General features: G+C 65.9%; 3 protein-coding genes across 9 annotated transcripts; 2 read left to right on the top strand and 1 right to left on the bottom strand.

Annotated features, from left to right (window-relative positions):
* The first annotated feature begins 14 nt into the window (after positions 1-14).
* GAA (alpha glucosidase) lies at positions 15-6,427 on the top strand. Of its 2 annotated transcripts, XM_065035141.1 has the most exons (19): positions 20-448; positions 522-667; positions 998-1,163; positions 1,551-1,647; positions 1,731-1,850; positions 1,997-2,115; positions 2,246-2,377; positions 2,484-2,594; positions 2,769-2,882; positions 2,999-3,083; positions 3,203-3,320; positions 3,669-3,802; positions 3,913-4,064; positions 4,275-4,423; positions 4,515-4,656; positions 4,880-4,978; positions 5,135-5,299; positions 5,738-5,890; positions 5,978-6,427. In XM_065035141.1, exons 1-19 carry the CDS (start codon positions 53-55, stop codon positions 6,035-6,037), a joined length of 2,658 nt encoding a protein of 885 aa, XP_064891213.1. In that variant the 5' UTR covers positions 20-52; the 3' UTR covers positions 6,038-6,427. The 2 variants fall into 2 exon arrangements, with proteins under 2 accessions (XP_064891214.1, XP_064891213.1); XM_065035142.1 differs by lacking the exons at positions 5,738-5,890; positions 5,978-6,427 and having other exon boundaries at positions 15-448; positions 4,217-4,423.
* Positions 6,176-10,346, bottom strand: SGSH (N-sulfoglucosamine sulfohydrolase). 3 transcript variants are annotated; one of them, XM_065035151.1, is made up of 9 exons: positions 10,174-10,346; positions 9,676-9,836; positions 9,358-9,463; positions 8,669-8,819; positions 8,211-8,367; positions 7,887-7,968; positions 7,603-7,806; positions 7,188-7,345; positions 6,176-7,094 (listed from the first exon to the last, which is right to left on the bottom strand). In XM_065035151.1, exons 1-9 carry the CDS (start codon positions 10,259-10,261, stop codon positions 6,786-6,788), a joined length of 1,416 nt encoding a protein of 471 aa, XP_064891223.1. In that variant the 5' UTR covers positions 10,262-10,346; the 3' UTR covers positions 6,176-6,785. The 3 variants fall into 3 exon arrangements, with proteins under 3 accessions (XP_064891223.1, XP_064891225.1, XP_064891224.1); XM_065035153.1 differs by having other exon boundaries at positions 6,176-7,345; positions 10,174-10,345; XM_065035152.1 differs by lacking the exon at positions 10,174-10,346 and having other exon boundaries at positions 6,176-7,345; positions 8,669-8,943.
* On the top strand, positions 10,347-17,960 carry SLC26A11 (solute carrier family 26 member 11). Of its 4 annotated transcripts, none has more exons than XM_065035150.1 (16): positions 10,424-10,801; positions 11,111-11,303; positions 11,497-11,582; positions 12,277-12,356; positions 12,740-12,882; positions 13,164-13,339; positions 13,494-13,566; positions 14,004-14,054; positions 14,370-14,430; positions 15,027-15,082; positions 15,176-15,316; positions 15,444-15,571; positions 15,924-16,023; positions 16,333-16,466; positions 16,758-16,830; positions 17,038-17,960. In XM_065035150.1, the coding sequence occupies exons 1-16, from the start codon at positions 10,613-10,615 to the stop codon at positions 17,130-17,132; spliced, it is 1,779 nt and encodes a 592-aa protein (XP_064891222.1). In that variant the 5' UTR covers positions 10,424-10,612; the 3' UTR covers positions 17,133-17,960. The 4 variants fall into 4 exon arrangements, with proteins under 4 accessions (XP_064891220.1, XP_064891219.1, XP_064891222.1 ...); XM_065035149.1 differs by having other exon boundaries at positions 16,330-16,466; XM_065035148.1 differs by lacking the exon at positions 11,111-11,303 and having other exon boundaries at positions 10,347-10,801.
* The last annotated feature ends 130 nt before the right edge of the window (positions 17,961-18,090 follow it).

Here is an 18,090-nt window from a genome sequence, read left to right as displayed (position 1 = left end):
GGGTGACGTGCGGGGCCCGCCGCGCCTGCTGGGAGCCCGGGCCGGGGGGGCCATGCCGGGGCCAGGGTCAGGGCCGGGGCGGGGAGCGGGGCCGGGGGTCGCCGCGGCCGCCGCGCTGCTGGCGCTGCTGGTCCCCGCCGCGGCGCGCAGCCCCGGGCCCGCCGGCTGCGACCTGCCCCCGGGCGGCCGCTTCGACTGCGGCCCCGAGCGGCTGCTGTCGCGGGCGGGCTGCGAGGCGCGGGGCTGCTGCTACGCGCCCGCCGGCCCCGGCCCGCCCTGGTGCTTCTTCCCGCGCGGGTACCGCAGCTACCGGGCGGAGAACCTGACGGCCACCGCCACCGGCTTCACCGCCCGGCTCCGCCGCGTCGCCGCCAGCTTCCTGCCGGAGGACGTGGGCATCCTCCGGCTGGACGTGGCGCTGGAGACCCCCACCCGCCTGCGCTTCTCGGTGCGGCCCGGCCCCCGCCCCGGCCCCGGCGCCCCGGGCCAGCGCCGCCGACCGGCCCTCTCTGCCCCCGCAGCTGCGGGACCCGGCCCGGCAGCGCTACGAGGTGCCCCTGGCCACGCCGCGGGTGAGCGGCCGAGCCGCCGCCACGCTCTACGGGCTGCGGATCAACCCGGACCCCTTCGGCATCGTCGTTTACCGGCAGCGCGGCGGCCGCGTCCTGTAAGTGCCCGGAGAAGGGACCCGGTCTGAGGGACCTGGCACCGGCCCGGTGCCGTGCGGGAGGGGAGCCAGGGGCAGCAGGGGACACGGGTGACCGCAGCAGGGTGGCAGTCAGCGCCTGCAGGGGCTTTGCTTCGGCCCCTCTGCAGTTCGGTGGCTGAGAAGGGGAATTGGATCCCGGAGCTTGGCTGAAACCTGGTTTTGTTTCACACGGGGACAAGTATCCGTGTGTCCCCGCAGGGCTGGTGGCCCTGCTCCTGGTGCCTCGTCCTCCTCGGCTGCTGGGCACTGTCGGGGCTGTTTGCTGGAGTCTCCCTTTCTGTCTGGCAGGCTGAACACCACCGTCGCACCCCTCTTCTTCGCAGACCAGTTCCTGCAGATCTCCACCTCCTTGCCCTCCTGTTTCATTTCTGGGCTGGGGGAACACCTGACGCCGCTGGTCCTCAACATGACGTGGACCAGGATCACCCTCTGGAATCGGGACGTGGCACCTGTGGTATGGAGTGGGGCTGAGGGAAAGGGAGATGCTTTTCCACACTGCAAGGACAGCCCCGCTGCCTCTGATGTCTTGTTTGGGGCTGGGGAAAGTCGTATGTGCCAGCTGAGCTCTGGGACCTGGCTTCAGCCCCTGGCAAGCCCATGGCACTGTTGTCCCCAGGTCGGGCTCTGTGTCCCCTGGAGCTCTGCTCAGGAGCTGTTCTTCACCAGGCGATCCAAGGCTCTTGCTCAGGGCAGAGCTCTGCTGTCTGGGGTGGTGTCTGGGCCTGCAAGCCCAGGGTTTGCCCCCGAGCCGTGATGGTGCTTTGGGCTGGTGGCGAGGGGTGGGTGCTGTGTCAGGGGCTCCGGTGGAGCCTGCCCAGCACCGCACTGTGCTCTGCTCCAGCCCCACGTCAACCTCTACGGCTCCCACCCTTTCTACCTGGGGATGGAGGACGGCGGTTTGGCCCATGGTGTCTTTCTGCTGAACAGCAACGCAATGGGTGAGTCCTGCGAAGGTGCCAGGCGCGGGTCTGGCCCCTGTCCCCATCCTCAGCTTGTTCCGCTGGCGCTTGTGCTTCCCCAGACGTGCTCCTGCAGCCCAGCCCGGCCCTGACCTGGCGCACGACGGGTGGGATCCTGGACTTCTACGTGTTCCTGGGCCCCGACCCCAAGAGCGTGGTGCGGCAGTACCTGGACGTCGTCGGTAGGGCGGGTCGCGGGCGGGGGCGGGTGCTGGCGGGATGGCTTTGCCGCGATGCTGCCAGTGGCGCAGTGGAGCAGGCTGCGGGGGAGCGCAGTGCTGGACTGTCCCTGCACCCGCCTGGCCACCACCCGCCCTCCCGCTTCCAGGGTTCCCCTTCATGCCCCCGTACTGGGGCCTGGGCTTCCACCTCTGCCGCTGGGGCTACTCCTCCACCGACATCACCCGGCAGGTTGTGGCCAACATGTCGGCAGCCCGCTTCCCGCTGGTGGGTCTTGGCTGCTCCCCGGAGCCCCTGCCCGGAACCAGGCTGCTGGGGACCCCCCATGGCTTGGGGGCTCAGCAGGGGCGTGCAGGGGTCGCTGCTGCTCCCTGAGCACCGGTGCTGCTGTCCGCAGGACGTGCAGTGGAACGACCTGGATTACATGGATGCCAAGAGAGATTTCACCTTCAGCAAGACAAGCTTTAAGGACTACCCGCAGATGGTGCAGGACTTCCACCAGCACGGCCTGAGGTACATCATGATCGTGGTGAGTGACCCTGGCTGCGCCAGCGTGCCTGGCTGCCCCGCGGATGGTGATGGAGGGGAGGTGTTCCCTGCCCCGGCTGGTGAATCCCCGGCTCTGTGCCCCACAGGATCCCGGGATCAGCAGTTCAGGGCCTCCCGGCACCTACAGGCCATACGACGAGGGGCTGAGTCGAGGGGTGTTCATTCGAAATGCCACGGGGCAGCCCCTGATCGGGAAGGTGCGTTTGGGATGCAGCCCCGGTCCCCGTGTGAGGGAGCTCAAGTGGGGCCGCACGAGCTGGCAGGAGACGCCCGGGAATGGGCATGGTGGCAAAGGGGGTGGCACGGGCAGCTCTGGGTGCAGCGGGGCTGGGGACAGCGGCACTTTGCCCGTTGCTGCCGCCCTCCTGCAGGTCTGGCCGGGCCCAACGGTCTTCCCGGACTTCACCAACCCGGAGACTCACGAGTGGTGGCACGACATGGTGAAGGACTTCCATGACCAAGTGCCCTTCGATGGCATGTGGATTGTGAGTGGTTCGGCAGAGCTGCCAGCTGCAGCTCCCCAGCTCCTGCCCTGGTTCTCTGCTGGTTCCTTGCACAGCAGTGAGAGCATCTCGTCCTTTCCCCCTGCTTCCCTCCGCAGGACATGAACGAGCCATCGAACTTTGTGGAGGGCTCCCAGGACGGCTGCCCCAACAGCAGCCTGGAGCAGCCCCCCTATGTGCCAGGTATGGGGAGCGGGTACCAGGCTGTGCCTGGGCTGGGGGGAGCGCCGGCAGAGCCAGGGGATGCTCCGGACCCGGCAGGGCGGGCTCTGAACTCACCCTTGTCACCACCTCCCGTGCAGGTGTGTTCGGGGGCCGGCTCCGGGCCGGGACCATCTGTGCGTCCAGCCAGCAGTACCTGTCTTCCCACTACAACCTGCACAGCCTGTACGGGCTGACCGAGGCCATCGCCTCTCACAAGTAAGCCCAGGGCTCCTGCCGCAGCCGCTGCTGTCCCGAAGGGTGCATATCCCATGGGATGCCAGAGCCGGGAGAGAGACCTCTCCCCATGCTGTGCCATGGGCATCATTCGGTGGGTGGGTGAGGGTTTGATTTGTATGGCAGTGCGCTGGTGCTGCTGCCTGCTGGAGGGGGCTGGAGCTGGTGCAGTGCGGCTGTGCCGGCTCCTGGGCTGGGAGATTGTGTCCCAAGCACTGTCCTGTGTCACCTGCCCTATGGGCAAGATGGCCCTGGGTGTCCGCCCCAGGGCACCAGCCTGTGCCACTGCGGAGCTGCTGGCGCGGTCTGAGCTGCCCGTGCTGCCCGCAGCGCGCTGCTCAGGGTCCGGGGCACGCGGCCCTTTGTCATTTCGCGCTCCACATTCGCTGGGCACGGGCGCTACGCGGGGCACTGGACAGGGGACGTCGGCAGCAACTGGGAGCAGCTCTATTACTCCATTCCAGGTAGGCTGCGGGGTGCTGGAGCCACATCTGCCCCCGCTTCCCCCTTGCACTGTGTGCTCTGTGCCCCCCGGCGCCATGGAGCCCTGCTGCCCTCTGCACCCCCTCTGCAGAGATCCTGCTCTTCAACCTCTTCGGGGTGCCGCTGGTGGGTGCCGACATCTGCGGCTTCGTGGGTGACACGTCCGAGGAGCTGTGTGTGCGCTGGACCCAGCTGGGCGCCTTCTACCCCTTCATGAGGAACCACAACGCCCACGGTGCCCGGGTGAGCGCCGGGAGCTGCCGGGGTGCGGGCGGGCAGGGGTGGGTGCTCCGGGCGGTGCGGGGGCTGCCCTGCCTGCGGGGAAAGCGGCTGTGGGGCCATGACCGTCGGTGCTGGGCTCATGCTGGAAGGGCTCCATCCCGCATTGGCAAAAGGCGCCCACCGTTCCTCCCCACACGGTCCGAGCATCCCCCTCCGGCCTCTCCGCTGCAGCCGCAGGAGCCGTACGTCTTCAGCCCGGCCGCCCAGGCCGCCATGCGCAACGCCCTGCGCCTCCGCTACTCCCTCCTGCCCTTCCTCTACACCCTGTTCCACCGCGCTCACTCTGCTGGGGACACGGTGGCACGGCCCCTCTTCCTCGAGTGAGTGCCCCTGGGTGCGGGACCCGCCGGGCGCGGTGGGACGTGGGCGCGGGGTCTCCTGGTGCCGCACTGTCCCTGCTGTCCTCCCCAGGTTCCCCGAGGACCCCAACACCTGGGCCGTGGACCGGCAGCTGCTGTGGGGCGGGGGGCTGCTCGTCACTCCTGTGCTGGAGGCCGGACAGACCAAAGTCAGCGGCTACTTCCCGGCGGGGACGTGGTACAGCCTCGCGGGGGTGGGTGTCCCTGCCGCGGGGCTCTGGGGTTGCTGCACGGGGGCTTTGCCGTGGGACCCCACGTGTGTTCCTGCCCCCACGGCTGGTGCCAGTCCCCCAGGGCAGTGTTCAGGACTTGTGCCTTGCCCGCCTTCGTTCGTGGCCGTTCAAGGGCTGCGGCGCTGGGCTGGGACCCTCTTGGGCACGCAGTGCCCTGCACCTGCTCCTCTCTGTGGTTATTTAGGACTCCACCATCCACAGCAAAGGGCAGTGGATCCTCTTGCCAGCTCCCCTGGACACCATTAACGTCCACGTCCGTGCAGGGCACATCCTGCCCCTGCAGGTGAGGCCCCCCTGTGCCGCGGTGACACCGCGGTGATGCGGCAGTGACCTGCCTGGCCAACCCTGCCGACGTGTGGCAGGACGGAGGCTGCAGTGCAGTCACTGGAACACTGGATGCTCGGGCAGCACCTGGAGCTGTGCCTGACCCCCACCCCAGGAACCCGCGTTCAGCACTGCCGAGTCCCGCGGGAAGGGGATGGCCTTGGTGGTGGCACTGACACCGGACGGCTTCGCCAGGGGAGACCTGTTCTGGGATGACGGGGAGAGCTGGCAGAGCTTTGAGAAGGGAGACTACACTGAGATCCTCTTCCTGGCCACGCACGTGAGCAGGGGGTGCTGGTGGTGGCATTGGGACACGGGGCACGTCCTGGTGGTCGCGGGCAGCAGTGGTCACGGGCAGCACCATGCCCTGGTGCAGCCAGATGTGTTGTGATGAATCTGCCGGGCTGAGCCGCAGCCCTGCAGCAGCTGCTCCAAGCCTTGGTGACAGCTATGTGAGGTGGGGGGTCCCATGGGGGCTGTAGCCCCGCAAGAGCCCCTCCAGATGGGGAGAGGCTGCACCAGGGAGCTGGGTGCTCCCCCTGCCCCGCTGCCAGTGCTCGGCAGCCCTGTCCCTCTGATAAATGGCTTTGTCACTCTGGTGCCAGCAGAGCTCCCGGCCCGGGCGCTCAGTGCCCCACGCGTTGGGCAGGGCACAGCCGGAAGCCCTGGGTGTGTGGGGTGGCCGGGACCCAGGGTGACGTCCCCCCTGTCCCCGCAGGGCGCCGTGCTGAGCCAGCTCCTGCGGGTGGGCACCCACCTCGACGGGGTCCTGCTGGAGGCCGTGACCGTGCTGGGTGTCACCAGCCCTCCCCGGCAGGTCCTGGCCAACGGTGCCCTCGTGAGCGACTTCTCCTACCGCAGCGACACCCAGGCGAGTGCTTTGCGAGCACCCTGGGGGGCAGGACCCCCCGCTCCGTCCTGGCCGCTTCTCATGTGCTGACCCTTCCTTTCCCCTCAGGTGCTGAGAGTCCCCGTGTCGCTGCCCATGTGGGAGCAGTTTGTGATCGCGTGGTCCTGACCGACGCCGACCCGCTGTGCTGGGCAGGGAGCCCCATCCGTCCTGTTCTTCGTAAGACCAGAGCCCACACGGCTCTTCCCACCTGCTGTGGCCCCTGGGCTGTGGTTTCTCTTCATGCTGAAAGAAGTGAACTGGAGATGTGTGCACTGGACTTTAATCGGGGGGGCTCGAACAGCCCCTGGGACAGGGAAACCCTCATCTCCTTCAAAATGAGGAAAGAAAGACCCAAGTGCCTTGTGAGACAGCAAACCCATTAACGTGAGGAACTGGTAACCTGACAGGGGGCTGCGGGGAGTCTGCTGGCGGTGATTTTGGGGAGGGGGATCTGCACAGGGGGCAAGGGAGCAGAGCTATTAATAAAGTTGCTGTGTGCTGGGAGCACCTCAGGGACTCTGGGCACTTTGTACGTTTGGTAAATCACACCGTACCCCTGCCGCCTGCTCGCTGGTACCACTGGCCCGTTCCCCCGGGGTGGGCAGCCCCCCGAGCGGGCAGGGCTGCGCGGGGCCCGCGGCGCCAGGGGCTGGCGGGGACATGCTGAGCTCCGTGTGAAAACGGAGACCTCTCCTCCAGAGGCTTTATTGAGGAGCAGCGTGGCCCTGCGGCTCCGCTGGCCGAGGACAAAGGCACGAGGATCCTGAATGCGCCAGGGCCAGGTGGTGTGAGCGATGGGGTCGCCCAGGGAGAGCGGCTGGCAGCGTGTGGCTGTCCCGCGGCGCAGGGTGACAGCGGGCAGAGGTGATGATGCTCACAGCTCATTGTGCAGTGGCCGGCACTGGGGGCTGAGTTTGTCCTCCAGGACAGCATCGGGGGCACACACCCAGGGGTCCCCTGTGTCCCATTGCCACTTCAGGAGCTGTGCGCGGAGCAGCTGGAAGACGGTGCCATAGCGGGGGTCGGCAGCCAGGTTCCGGCTCTCGGTGGGGTCGCGGCTGCAGTCAAAGAGCTCCCAGCGGTCCCTGTAGTAGTACTGGTGCAGGCTCTTGTTCCAGTGGGTTGGCTGCCCGGCCCTGGTGCGGTTGAGCAGGTCTTGGAAAGTGGGCGAGACGTAGAAGTCCTGGTCGATGGGAAAGGGCATCTTGTAGTTGAGGTTGTGAATGAGGCGGAACTGCTGGTGCTGGACGGCTCGCATGGGGTAGTACATGGTCACCTCGTGGTGGCTCTGGCTGCTGAAGGCGGTGGCCCAGGGCTGCTCCGACTCCAGCGCTGGCAGGAGGGACTTGCCGGTGAGCTGCACCGGCTTCGTGCCAAAGATGCTGTAAGATGGGTAGGGGATGGAAAACCAGTCCAAAATGGTCGGCGTCAGATCTGGAAGGGAAAAGAAGGGTGAGAGGAGGGGCTGGTGCCCATGGGAGGAAATTCGACCTCTGAGAGGGGCAGAAACATCCCCCTGGTCTGCAAGGGCTGCAGGTGCTCCTGGGATGAGCTGCGGAGCTGAGCCCTGGGGTGACATCCCTGGGGGACTCTGCTGCTCCCTCCTCCCTCCTCTCTGTTCCCAGGGCTGGCTGTGCCAACACCAAGGGCTGCAGCTGTCCCCCCTGCTCCCTGGGGGGACGGGCTCTCACCCAGGAGGCTGGCGAAGGCCTGGCTGACCTGTCCCCAGCGTGCCGTGTGCTCGGGGGACGAGACCAGCAGGGGCTCGGCAGTGCCCGAGCGGTAGAGGTTGGTCCTGCCGCTGGGGAAGGGGATGCCGTTGTCGGAGGTGTAGATGACCAGCGTGCTGTTGTGGAAGCCGGCGTGCCGCAGCTCCTCCAGGACCAGCCCGATCCCTGCGGACAGACAGGCAGAGCTGGGGGGCACAAGGGGCCGCAGCACTGGCTGGCACCAGCCTGGCCCCCGCGCCTCCTACCTTGGTCCATGCGCCCGATGGTTGTGTACTGGGCGGCCAGGTCTGCCCGGGCAGCCGGCGTGTCTGGAACGAAGTGGGGGACCTGAGCGGGGAAAGGGAGAAGGGCACGTGGCAGCCGTGGGAAGGAGGTGGCGGGTACAGCGTGGTGGCCTTTGCCAGCTCTTGCCCATAACGCTGATGGCAGTGACCGAGGCAGGGGGCAGCCTGGAGCCACCCACACTCCGGCAGAGGCTGCTGATGCCTGCCGCCCCCTTACGGCCCCGCACAGCCCCATATGGCCCCGCACTGCCCCATATCGCCCCACACTGCCCCACAGGCTCCCACCTGCACTTGCTCTGGGTGGTAGAGCTGTGGCTTCCAGTCAGGGATCCAGCCCATGCCACTCTCTCCATTGCCGAATTTCTCACAAAAGGCCCCGTATTGGGGCTGGGAGTGCCCGCAGCGGTGGGGGTCGTGGAAGGCGACGTAGAGGAAGAAAGGCCTGAAGATGGGAAAGGTGGGGGTGGAGATGGTGCAGCCCAGCGCTGCCCACACCCCCCGAGACCTTCCCTGGGTGTGCAGTGTGAGCTGGGCTCGGTGGGAGGACCCCCACCTCACCTGGGCTTTTGGGTACGGGGCAACCCAGAGACAGGGTGTCCCTTCCTACTTGTGACTGACTGAGACACGGAGACACGTCTTCAGGGAAGGTGGTTTCCCTGCCGCAGAGCTCAGGCTCCCTGGCCAGACCCCCTCTCCTCCCCGGGCCCCTCGCAGCCTCCCCAGGGCCGCAGGGTCTGTCTCACCTCTCGTCCTGGCTCTGCAGGAACCGCCGGACGAGCGCTCTGATTCGAGTGATGTTTCTCCCAACCTGCAAGACCGAACTGTTCTCTTCTGTGTAGGCGAAGTCAAAGGGGTAGACAGCCTCGGGCCCAACGTGCTTCTTCCCAATGATCCCTGCGGGAACGCAGACGGGTGTGCCAGGAGCAGGGGCGAGCGGGGGACGCTGGCGGCTGCTGTCTCCTCCCGGGGGGTGATGCAGTTCATCTGCTCCAGCACGGGCTGCGCTCAGCAAACACTGCTGAGAATGGAAGATGCTGCCGGCTTCCCCAGTCAGTTCTGCTGGTTGCAGAGGCACTTCCACCTCTGCTCAGAAAATGGGACCCACCGGGGACTGCACTGCCCCAGCTCACGGGCGTGGGGAAGCACTAGAGCAGCTGAGAGGTCTGAGTGGAAGTTCGGGTCAAGCATGAGCTTTGTGTGAACCTGGGCACCAGGAAAAAGCAGGATGAGGAACAGGAGTGAAAGTGAGTGTAAGGAGGATGGTGCGGAGCAGTGGTGGGAGAAAGCAAAGTGAAATCTGGTGTGAGCACAGAGCATGGGCACGGCTCCGGTCGGTGCTGTCCAGCTGGCAGGCAGGTTACCTGCGAGGGTCTCTCACCCCGGCGGTTTTGGTGCACAGAGTGGGGTGTTTTCCCTGCTCTGGGCTCCCTACCTGTCCGGACGTGTGCCTGGCTGAGCAGCCAGGGCAGGCTCCGCACGCTGTCGAAGGAGTTGAAGTGATGCATGTCCTGGTGCAGCCCGTACATCCCATTCTGGTGCTGCAGACAGGGACACACAAAGTGGTGGGGCGATGCCTGCCCACCGGGCCCCAAAGCAAGCCCAGCTGTGCAGGAGTGTGTGTGCACGGGCAGCAGGTCCCAGGGAGGGGGCAGAGAGTGGGCATGGGGGGATTGCCAGGTCCTGTGATGATGCTGTCAGCGTGGCCATCACACACCAGCAGCCCCCAGCCAGTGCGTGCGGGTGCCCCTACCTGCGGTAAGCCGGTCAGGATGCTGGCGCGGCTGGGGGAGCAGCTGCTGACGGAGGTGAAGGCGTTTTGGAAGATCACGCTGCGCCGAGCCAGCGCGTCCAGGTTGGGTGTCTGGATGGCTGAGTTGTTGTAGGCGCCACTCTCAAAACCGCCATCATCCGCTGCAGCGGGAGGGGTGCGGGGTGAGCCCTGCAGCACCGGGCCCGACCCCCGGCATGGCCCGAACCGTGCGGGGGGGCAAAGCCCAGGGGACACTAGTGACGCCGGGAGCATCCCCTGGGCTGAGGATGCTCCGGGCTGGGGCCGGCGCTGCGGTGACCGTCCCAGCAGAGGGGATGCGGCGGGACCCCCGGGGCCGTCCCCCCCCGCCCGCGGGACGCCCCGAGCGCCGAGCCCGGGACAGGGGTACCCGCCGCGGGGCCGGTCCCGGGGCTGAGGGCGGCGGGCGCGGACCCGTGACCGGTCCCGGGTCCCCTCCGCGCCGACGGCCGCACTCACCCAGGAGGAGCAGCACGTTGCGGGCCGGGGCCGCGGCTCCGATGGTCCGGAGTGCGCCCAGCAGCAGCGCCAGCGCCCACGGCCGCATGGCACCGGCAGCGGCACCGGCGATGGCACCGGCACCGGCGGTGCTCGGCAGCTCCTCCGGCCGCCCGGCTCCTCCTCTGTCCCGGTCACATGAGGCAGCCCCGGCTGCTCAGATCCGGCCCGGGCGGAGCCACCGGATGCGCCGGGAGCCGCCGGCCCCGGGCAGGGAACGGGGTTGCCCCGGGGACTCCCGCGCAGCCCCGGCGGAGCCGCCCCGGCCCGCCTGGCCCCGGCCCGCTCTGCCCGCGGCCCCTCTTGTCCCCCGGCGGGCGGGGAGCTCCGGCCCCCGCGGCGTGCTCGGGAGAGCGGCGGGAGGCACCGGGCGGCACCGGGCTGGGGCGGCTGCCCGGCCATGGCGGCGCCGGGTCCCCGGCGGGGCTGCCCGTGGCCGGCGGTGCGGCCGGCGCTGCCCGTCCTGCGCTGGCTGCCGCGCTACTCGCTGGCCTGGCTGCAGCTGGACCTGATGGCCGGTCTGAGCGTGGGACTCACCGTGGTGCCGCAGGCGCTGGCGTACGCCGAGCTGGCCGGGCTGCCTCCGCAGGTGGGTGGCACTGCCCTGCGCCGCGGGGGACGGGGACACCCGCTCCCTGGCCGGTGCGGTGGGCAGGGCAGGCAGGGCTGGGTGGCCGGCGGCCGAGGGCTGATCCTGTGCGCTCACCCATTTTCCATGTCACCCATTTCCCGGATCGCCCATTTTGCGGGGCAGGGAGCTGCAGGCGCTGTGTGTTTGCGAAGGGCTGGATGCGTGCTCTGGAAAGACCCGAGGGCAGCCCAGCCCTCCTCATCCTGGGGCTGTCCAGCCTTTCCCAGCTCCCAGCATTGTGCCAGTGCTCCTTTTGTTCCCGTGCAGTATGGCCTGTATTCTTCCTTCATGGGCTGCTTTGTCTACTGCATGCTGGGCACCGCCAAGGACGTGACGCTGGGTCCCACAGCCATCATGTCACTACTTGTCTCCTCTTACGCGTTCCACGAGCCTGTCTATGCCATCCTGCTCGCCTTCCTCTCCGGCTGCATCCAGCTGGCCATGGGGCTTCTGCACCTCGGTGAGATGCTCTTGCCATGCGTGGTTGCATTTTTAGGAACTCGCTGTACATACTGTACTTGTTGCCCCCTTCCTCTGTGCTCTTTGAGACACTGGGGTTGTCCTGCTAACACCTGTGACAGCTCTGTGCCTGCAAACAGGCTGTGATCCCCACGGGGGCCAGCAACGTGCTTACTGCCACCTGTCCCATGCAGGTTTCCTCCTGGACTTCATTTCCTGCCCAGTCATTAAAGGGTTTACGTCAGCTGCTTCCATCACCATTAGTTTCAACCAGGTCAAGGTAGGGTTGGCTGGTTTGCTCTGGACACCTCGCCTGCTCTGTCCTGCAACCTCTGTGCTGTGGACCTGCAATATTTAGCACTGGGCTGGGCAATGTGCCTGGAGCCAGAGGAAGGAGCTGCAGAGGGGGCACAGGTCCTGCCACCGGTTCTGGTGGGTCCCTGAGCGCTCTGCCCTGAGCAGACCGAGCTGAATGCACCCTCTACCTGTGACCAGCTGGTGGCGTTTGGGACACCAGTAAAATCAGAACATTTGATTTGGCGACTTGTGGGAGGTGCTGGTTGACTCTTGAACACGGTGGGTTTGCAGCTCCACTGCTCCCGGGCTGGTCTCTCAGGAGTCTGAGGTTCTCTGACTCTTCTGGGGCTGCAACACTTCCTTTGTGGTTAACCAAAATCAGAGACTCGGGGAGATGGTGTCAGGCTGCGCGAGGAGCCAGCGGGCCGGTGTTGGCTAATGGCTGTGGTCACAGCAGACACTGCCGCGAAGGCTCGGGGCCGTGCTGCTGCTCCCGGCGAGGTGCAGGGGGTGACAGGGCTGCACAGGCCAGGCTGGGGCCCCAAACCAACCTCCTCCCAGGAGCCACGCAGCCGCTCGGTGGGACTCGGGTGGGAGCTCTCGCAGCAGCAGCGCCGACACCAACCCGGCAGCTTGGGTTGTGCCGGGCTTTCACTGGGCTTTGTGTTCCCGCACAGAACATCCTGGGGCTGCACGGGATCCCTCGGCAGTTTTTCCTGCAGGTGTACGAGACACTGCGGAGGATCGGGGAGACCAGGTCAGCACCATCCCCGTGCCGGCCCTGCTTCAGCCCTCTGCCACTGCGGGGGCTCGGGCTCTGCTGCTTCGCTCCCCATGTCTTTGGTCACACCTTGGACCAATTTCTTGGTCCCTGCCCAGCGCTGTAAAGCAAGTGCTTGGTCTGAGCTGTTTGCATTTGAGCTGGAAATTCGAAGGTGAGGGATCATGTGGTGCTGCCCCTGGGGAGGTGATGTGTTTTGTGGGTGGTGCGGAGGCGCTGGCAGCGTCCCTGCCAGCGATGCGTCTCCCTGCAGAGCTGCAGCACATGCCCGGGCACACACTCTTCCTCCTGTGGGCTTTGCGGTAGCTCTCCCTGTGCCCCGCCACGTGTTTGGGCTGGCACTGACGTGTGTGTTGCAGGGCTGGGGACGCCGTCCTGGGGCTGGCCTGCCTGGCCGCGCTGGCAGGGCTCCGAGCGATGAAGAGCCACCTGCCCCACGCTGCCCATGCGGAGCCACTGGCTGCCAGGGTCAGCTACCTGATCGTCTGGACCTGCACCACGGGTGTGTTGGCCACCCCCTGCCCTCTCCTGCAGCCATCCCTCCTGGGGACCCGTCTCTTCTGGGCAAGGAAGAGACAGCCCAAAATGGGTAAAGCCCAGGTTGGCAGGAGCCGAGACCTGGAGGTGGGTCAGGAAGGTCCAGGTCCCAAGGATGGTCCTGCTGCTGGGCATGTCCCTTCCTAAGGCCTGGAAGACCTCAGCAGCCCGGGTACCCGCCTCCTGCCGTCCCTCCCGCCGCCCTGGGCTCCAGGCAGGTTTTCACGCTGGTTGTCTCCACTGCAGCACGCAACGCCCTCGTAGTCCTGTTTGCTGGCCTGGTGGCTTACTCCTTCCAGGTGATGGGCTCCCAGCCGTTCACGCTCACCGGCAGCATCCCCCGGGGCCTCCCTGCCTTCCGGCTGCCGTGCTTCTCCATGGCTGCACCCAATGGCACCGTCCCCTTCAGGAGCATGGTGGAGGTGGGTGCCAGGCTGCCCGGCGGCGCTGGGCTCCCCGTGGGCTGACGGCTCCTTACTCCTGCATTCGCTGGCTTCCAGCACAGCGGGACGAGGCTCTGCCATGGGGCTGCCCTCGTCCCTCAGTGGCACCGCTCACCGTGTCCTTCCCTCCCAGGACATGGGGGCTGGGCTGGCCGTGATCCCACTCATGGGCCTGCTGGAGACTGTCGCGATTGCCAAGGCTTTTGGTACGGCTGTGCTGGGATCCCGCACTGTGTGCTCAGAGGGGTCCCTGTGGGGGTTCTGGGTGCTGGGGACGTTGCTGTTCCCAGGGGGACAGTGGGAGGGACTGGGCTGCCTGTGCTGAGCGTGGTTCACGGTGTGGGATGGCAGGAGGGGCCCCAGGGGGCTGCCGACCCCTCCCCTGGCCGGGCAGCTGCCCCCTGACGGGGGGTCCTGCATTGTGCATGGCTGGAGTTTGCACAGGGGCTGAGCGTTGTCTGGGGCTGCTCAGGGGGTGCAGGGATAGGAGTGCTGGGATGGGGCTGCTGGGTTGGAGGGTGCTGGGTTAGGGGGTGCTGGGGTGGGGTCCCCCGGCTGTCCCAGGCACTGCTGGCCCTGCTCTGTGCACATGGCAGGCTGTGCCCATGGGATGCTCTGCGTGGTGCCACTCGTCTCCTTTCAGCCTCGCAGAACGATTACAAGATTGACCCCAGCCAGGAGCTGCTGGCGCTGGGTAAGAGGCCGCTTGGAGCAGGGTGGGGGTCCAGCCTGAGCCCCTGGGCTACCAGAGACGCCCGTCCCAGCACTACTGCGTCTTCCTGAACTTTGGCCTTTCTCCTCTTGTATGCTGCTCCCCAGCCTTTCTCACCGTTTAGCCATTTCCCAAGCAGCCTGAGCCCAGCGCACGTGGCTGGACGGGCTCCGATCCAGCCCCAGGTGCCAGCCCGGGGATGGAGGAGGTGACGACAGGGGCACAGACTGATCTCACAGCCCCGTCGGTGCCTCCCATAGCTGCTGCATCCCCGGCCCCTCTCCTTCCCCACTGCAGGCTTCGCCAACATCCTGGGCTCCTTCGTCTCGTCGTATCCCATCACGGGCAGCTTCGGCCGGTGGGTAGTGCGGGGAGCAGGGCCTCAGTGTTGTGGTTTAACCCCAGCTGGCAGCTAAGCCCCACAAAGCCACTAGCTCACTGCCTGCCGGTGGGGTGGGGAGAGAATCAGTAGGGTGAAAGTGAGAAAACTTGTGGGTTGAGATAAAGACAGTTTAACAGGTGAAGCAAAAGCTGCACATGCAAGCAAAGCAAAACAAGGGATTCATTCACTGTTTCCCATGGGCAGGGAGGTGTTCACCCCTGGGAAGGATGGGCTCTGTCCTGTTTAGTGGTTACTTGGGAAGACAAGGCTCTCACTCCAAACATCCCCTCCTTCCTTCTTTTTCCCCCCAAATATATACTGAGCATGATGCTGTATGATATGGAATATCCCCTTGGCCAGCTGGGTCAGCTGTCCTGGCTGTGCCCCCTCGCAGCTTCTTGTGCACTGCCAGCCTTCTCCTGAAAAGTCCTCAACTTGGTATAAACATTGTTTGGCCACAACCAAAACACCCCAATGTTATCAGCATTCTTCTCCTAGTTAATCAAACACACAACTCTATACCCGCTACTAAAACAAAATGAGCTATCCCAGCCCAAACCATTGCATTTCAGGACAGCGGTGAATGCGCAATCAGGCGTCTGCACCCCCGCAGGAGGGCTCGTCACAGGTAGAGCCCCCACCCCACTCTGTAGGCTCCAGCACCTGCTCCCTGGGCTCCCTGGGCGCGGGGGCCGTGGCTCAGGCACCCCCCTCTCCGCAGGTGCCCTGGTGCTGCTCTCGCTGGCGTACCTCACCTCGCTCTTCTACTACATCCCCAAAGCGGCGCTGGCCGCCGTCATCATCTCAGCCGTGGTGCCCATGTTTGACGCTGGGATCTTCAGGACGCTCTGGAGGGTTAAGAGTGAGGGCACAAGCTGGGGGCGGCCAATCCCCCGACGCAGCGCAGCTCTGCCCGCAGAGCACATTGTCCCTGGGGCCCTGTGGGATGGGGACAAGGTGCAGCTGAGCCTGAGCCATCTCTCTTGCAGGGCTGGACCTTGTGCCCCTCTGTGTGACGTTCCTGCTCTGCTTCTGGGAGGTCCAGTACGGCATCGTGGCTGGGGTGCTGGTCTCGGGGATTCTCCTGCTCTACTCCATGGCCAGGCCCCCGGTACAGGTGGGCTTCACACCTCACCAGCGATGCACGGGACAGCTGGGGTCACCAGGGAGCTGGGAGAGGCTCCTGAGGACTGCGGGGCACTTGGGTGCACGATGCTTCTGACCTGCTCGCACCCTACCCCGTGTCCCCAGCCTACCAGCCGCGCAGGGAGTATCCCGGGAGCTGAGAGCATCGCTGTCCCTGCCCCGGCTGACACGTGGGGTGTGTGCAGGACGGGACCCTCCCTGAGGGATGGGGGCTCCCACATGTCCCCCACCAGCAGGACAGTGCTTTGCTTTGTCCCCAGCTCGGCCAGGTTACAACCTCGAGCTCCCCGTGACTTGTTCTCCTCCTCTGGGGTCTTGCGCAGGTGCTGGAGGGGGACGTGCTCCTGGTGCAGCCGGGGAGCAGCCTGCACTTCCCAGCCATCGAGCACCTCCGGGACATCATCTGCAGCCGTGCCCTGGCAGGTACTGTTACAGAAATGTTCTTGAGCCTCGGTTTCCCGTAGCATGGGCTCAGATGTCTGTGGTGACCCAGCTGTACCCCGGTGCCCACCTGGATCCCTGCTGGAGGTGGCAAGTGCTGGCCAGGCCTGGCAGCTGCGGGTGCAAGTGGGGCCAGCACAGCTGCTGCAGTGGGGCCAGCCCCGGCCGCTGCTGCTCTCCCGGTGCTGCCTCACCCCTTCCAGCCATGGCCCTGGCCCCAAGGGCTGTGTCCCCTGCGCTGGTAATTTCTGGGCTAGTCAGGGATGTGACCATGTGCTCTTCTTCCAGCAGCATCTCCACCACACTCCATCATCCTGGACTGTTGCCACATCAGCAGCATCGATTACACGGTGGTGGTGGGGCTGGCAGAGCTGCTGCAGGAGCTGCGCAAGCACGGGCTCTCGCTGGCCTTCTGCAGCCTGCAGGTTCGTGGGACACGGCCTCGGCGGTACCGCGCGGGTCCTGCCCCGGGGGAGGCTGGTTCCCGCTGCCCGCCCCGCGCTGGCGCCTGCCGCGAGGATGCTGCTGCTTCTGCTCCGGTGGCACCTTCATCTCCGAGAGGTGGAGGCTGCAGCGTCTGAGTCCAGCTGCAGGACGCGGGGCAGCAGCAGGGAAGGGCTGCATCCCCTGCCCTCGCTGGCTGGGGAGTCACAGCCCTGGAAGGAGGGGAAGGGGCCAGCAGCAGGATCCCCCAGACCTGGTTTCTCTGCCCTCAGGAGCCTGTTCTCCAAGTCCTGCTGACCGCAGATCTAGAAGGGTTCCAGCACTTCCCCAGCCGGGAGGAGGCAGGTGAGGCTCTGGGCCACCCCAGGCTGCTCTGGAAGATGAGCTGGGTGTCTGAGCTTTGGCAGCCCCCAAGTGCAGGGTGGGGGCTGCAGGGTCCTGGCTCCTGGTGAGTGAGCAGGAGCCCCTCTGGAGAGCAGGGCTCACCCTGGCCTTGGGGATTTGTACCGAGCTTTGGTTTAACCCTCATGCTTCTCCCCTCCCCTGGCTCAGAGCGGTGTGGGGCAGTGGAGCCAGGGGTCAGCGGGGCAGCCCCCTCCACCAGCACTGATGTGAGCTCGCTGCTGCCCACGGGGCTCATCCAGTGAGGGAGGAGCCGCCTGGGATCTCCTCGGGGACCATCACCTTGCCGGCTTCTCCTCCGTTTGCGCCGGGGCTGTGCGGCAGCTGTGACACCCCGGTGACATCCGACCAACACCCTGCACTGGAGCCACCTGCCCCTGTCCGGCCTCCTGGGCAGCTGCTGAGCTGCCCGTGGGGGCTGGGACGTCCCCATGTCCCCGGGGAGGGCAGAGCAGCGCCAGCCCAACCTCAACCAGGGGTCCCCTGGGCCCACCGCGGCTCCCCAGCCCCGGTGGAGCTCTGGCACCTCATGGCCGCTGCGGCCGGTGACAGGCGGGCTGTGGAAGGGCTTGGTGGGGCAAAACCGTTCCCCATCACGGTCGTCAGGAAAAAGCCATCCCTCCTTCAGGCCATCCCCAGCCTCAAAGGTGCTGTCTTTTTTAAATCAGATATTTTAATTCTGAAGACTTTTCTTATTGTGGGACACAGAGAGCACACTCTTGTCACAGCGAGTTTCCAGCGCTCCCCTCCCAGCCCAAGAGCAACTGCAGCTCTCAGCCTCCGGCTCTTGGGAGATGAACACTACCAGTGATTTCACTCCTTACCAATCCCTCCTGATTTGTGGGGTTTTCTGCCAAATGCTGTTCCCCCGTGGGTGCAGCCCCTCGCCTGACTCCTGCCAGGCCCCCGAGGGGACAGTCACCCTGACACCAGCCTGTGCCTCGCTGTGAAACGGGTGCAAAAGCAATAGGGGTGGGGGGGGCGGGCAGGGTTCAGGAGAAAGCAGTTTTCCTGAACTGCCCTTGGCCGCCAGCCCGGTCAGGAGGGTTTAATAAAGCAGCGATTGCAAACGAGTCAGTGTGATTGCTGCCTTCCTTCAGGGAAAGCTTTTTCATTTTGCGTGGGTAGACAAAGTTCATCTTCAATTTCTGGGCTCTGCTGAGCAAACCAAGGAAAAGAAAGTGAAACCAGGCTCAGCCCAAA

The sequence above is a fragment of the Columba livia genome, chromosome 18 (genome assembly GCF_036013475.1).
Source record: "Columba livia isolate bColLiv1 breed racing homer chromosome 18, bColLiv1.pat.W.v2, whole genome shotgun sequence".
In the NCBI taxonomy this organism is placed as follows: Eukaryota; Metazoa; Chordata; class Aves; order Columbiformes; family Columbidae; genus Columba; species Columba livia.
This window is presented reverse-complemented; position numbering and strand designations above follow the sequence as displayed.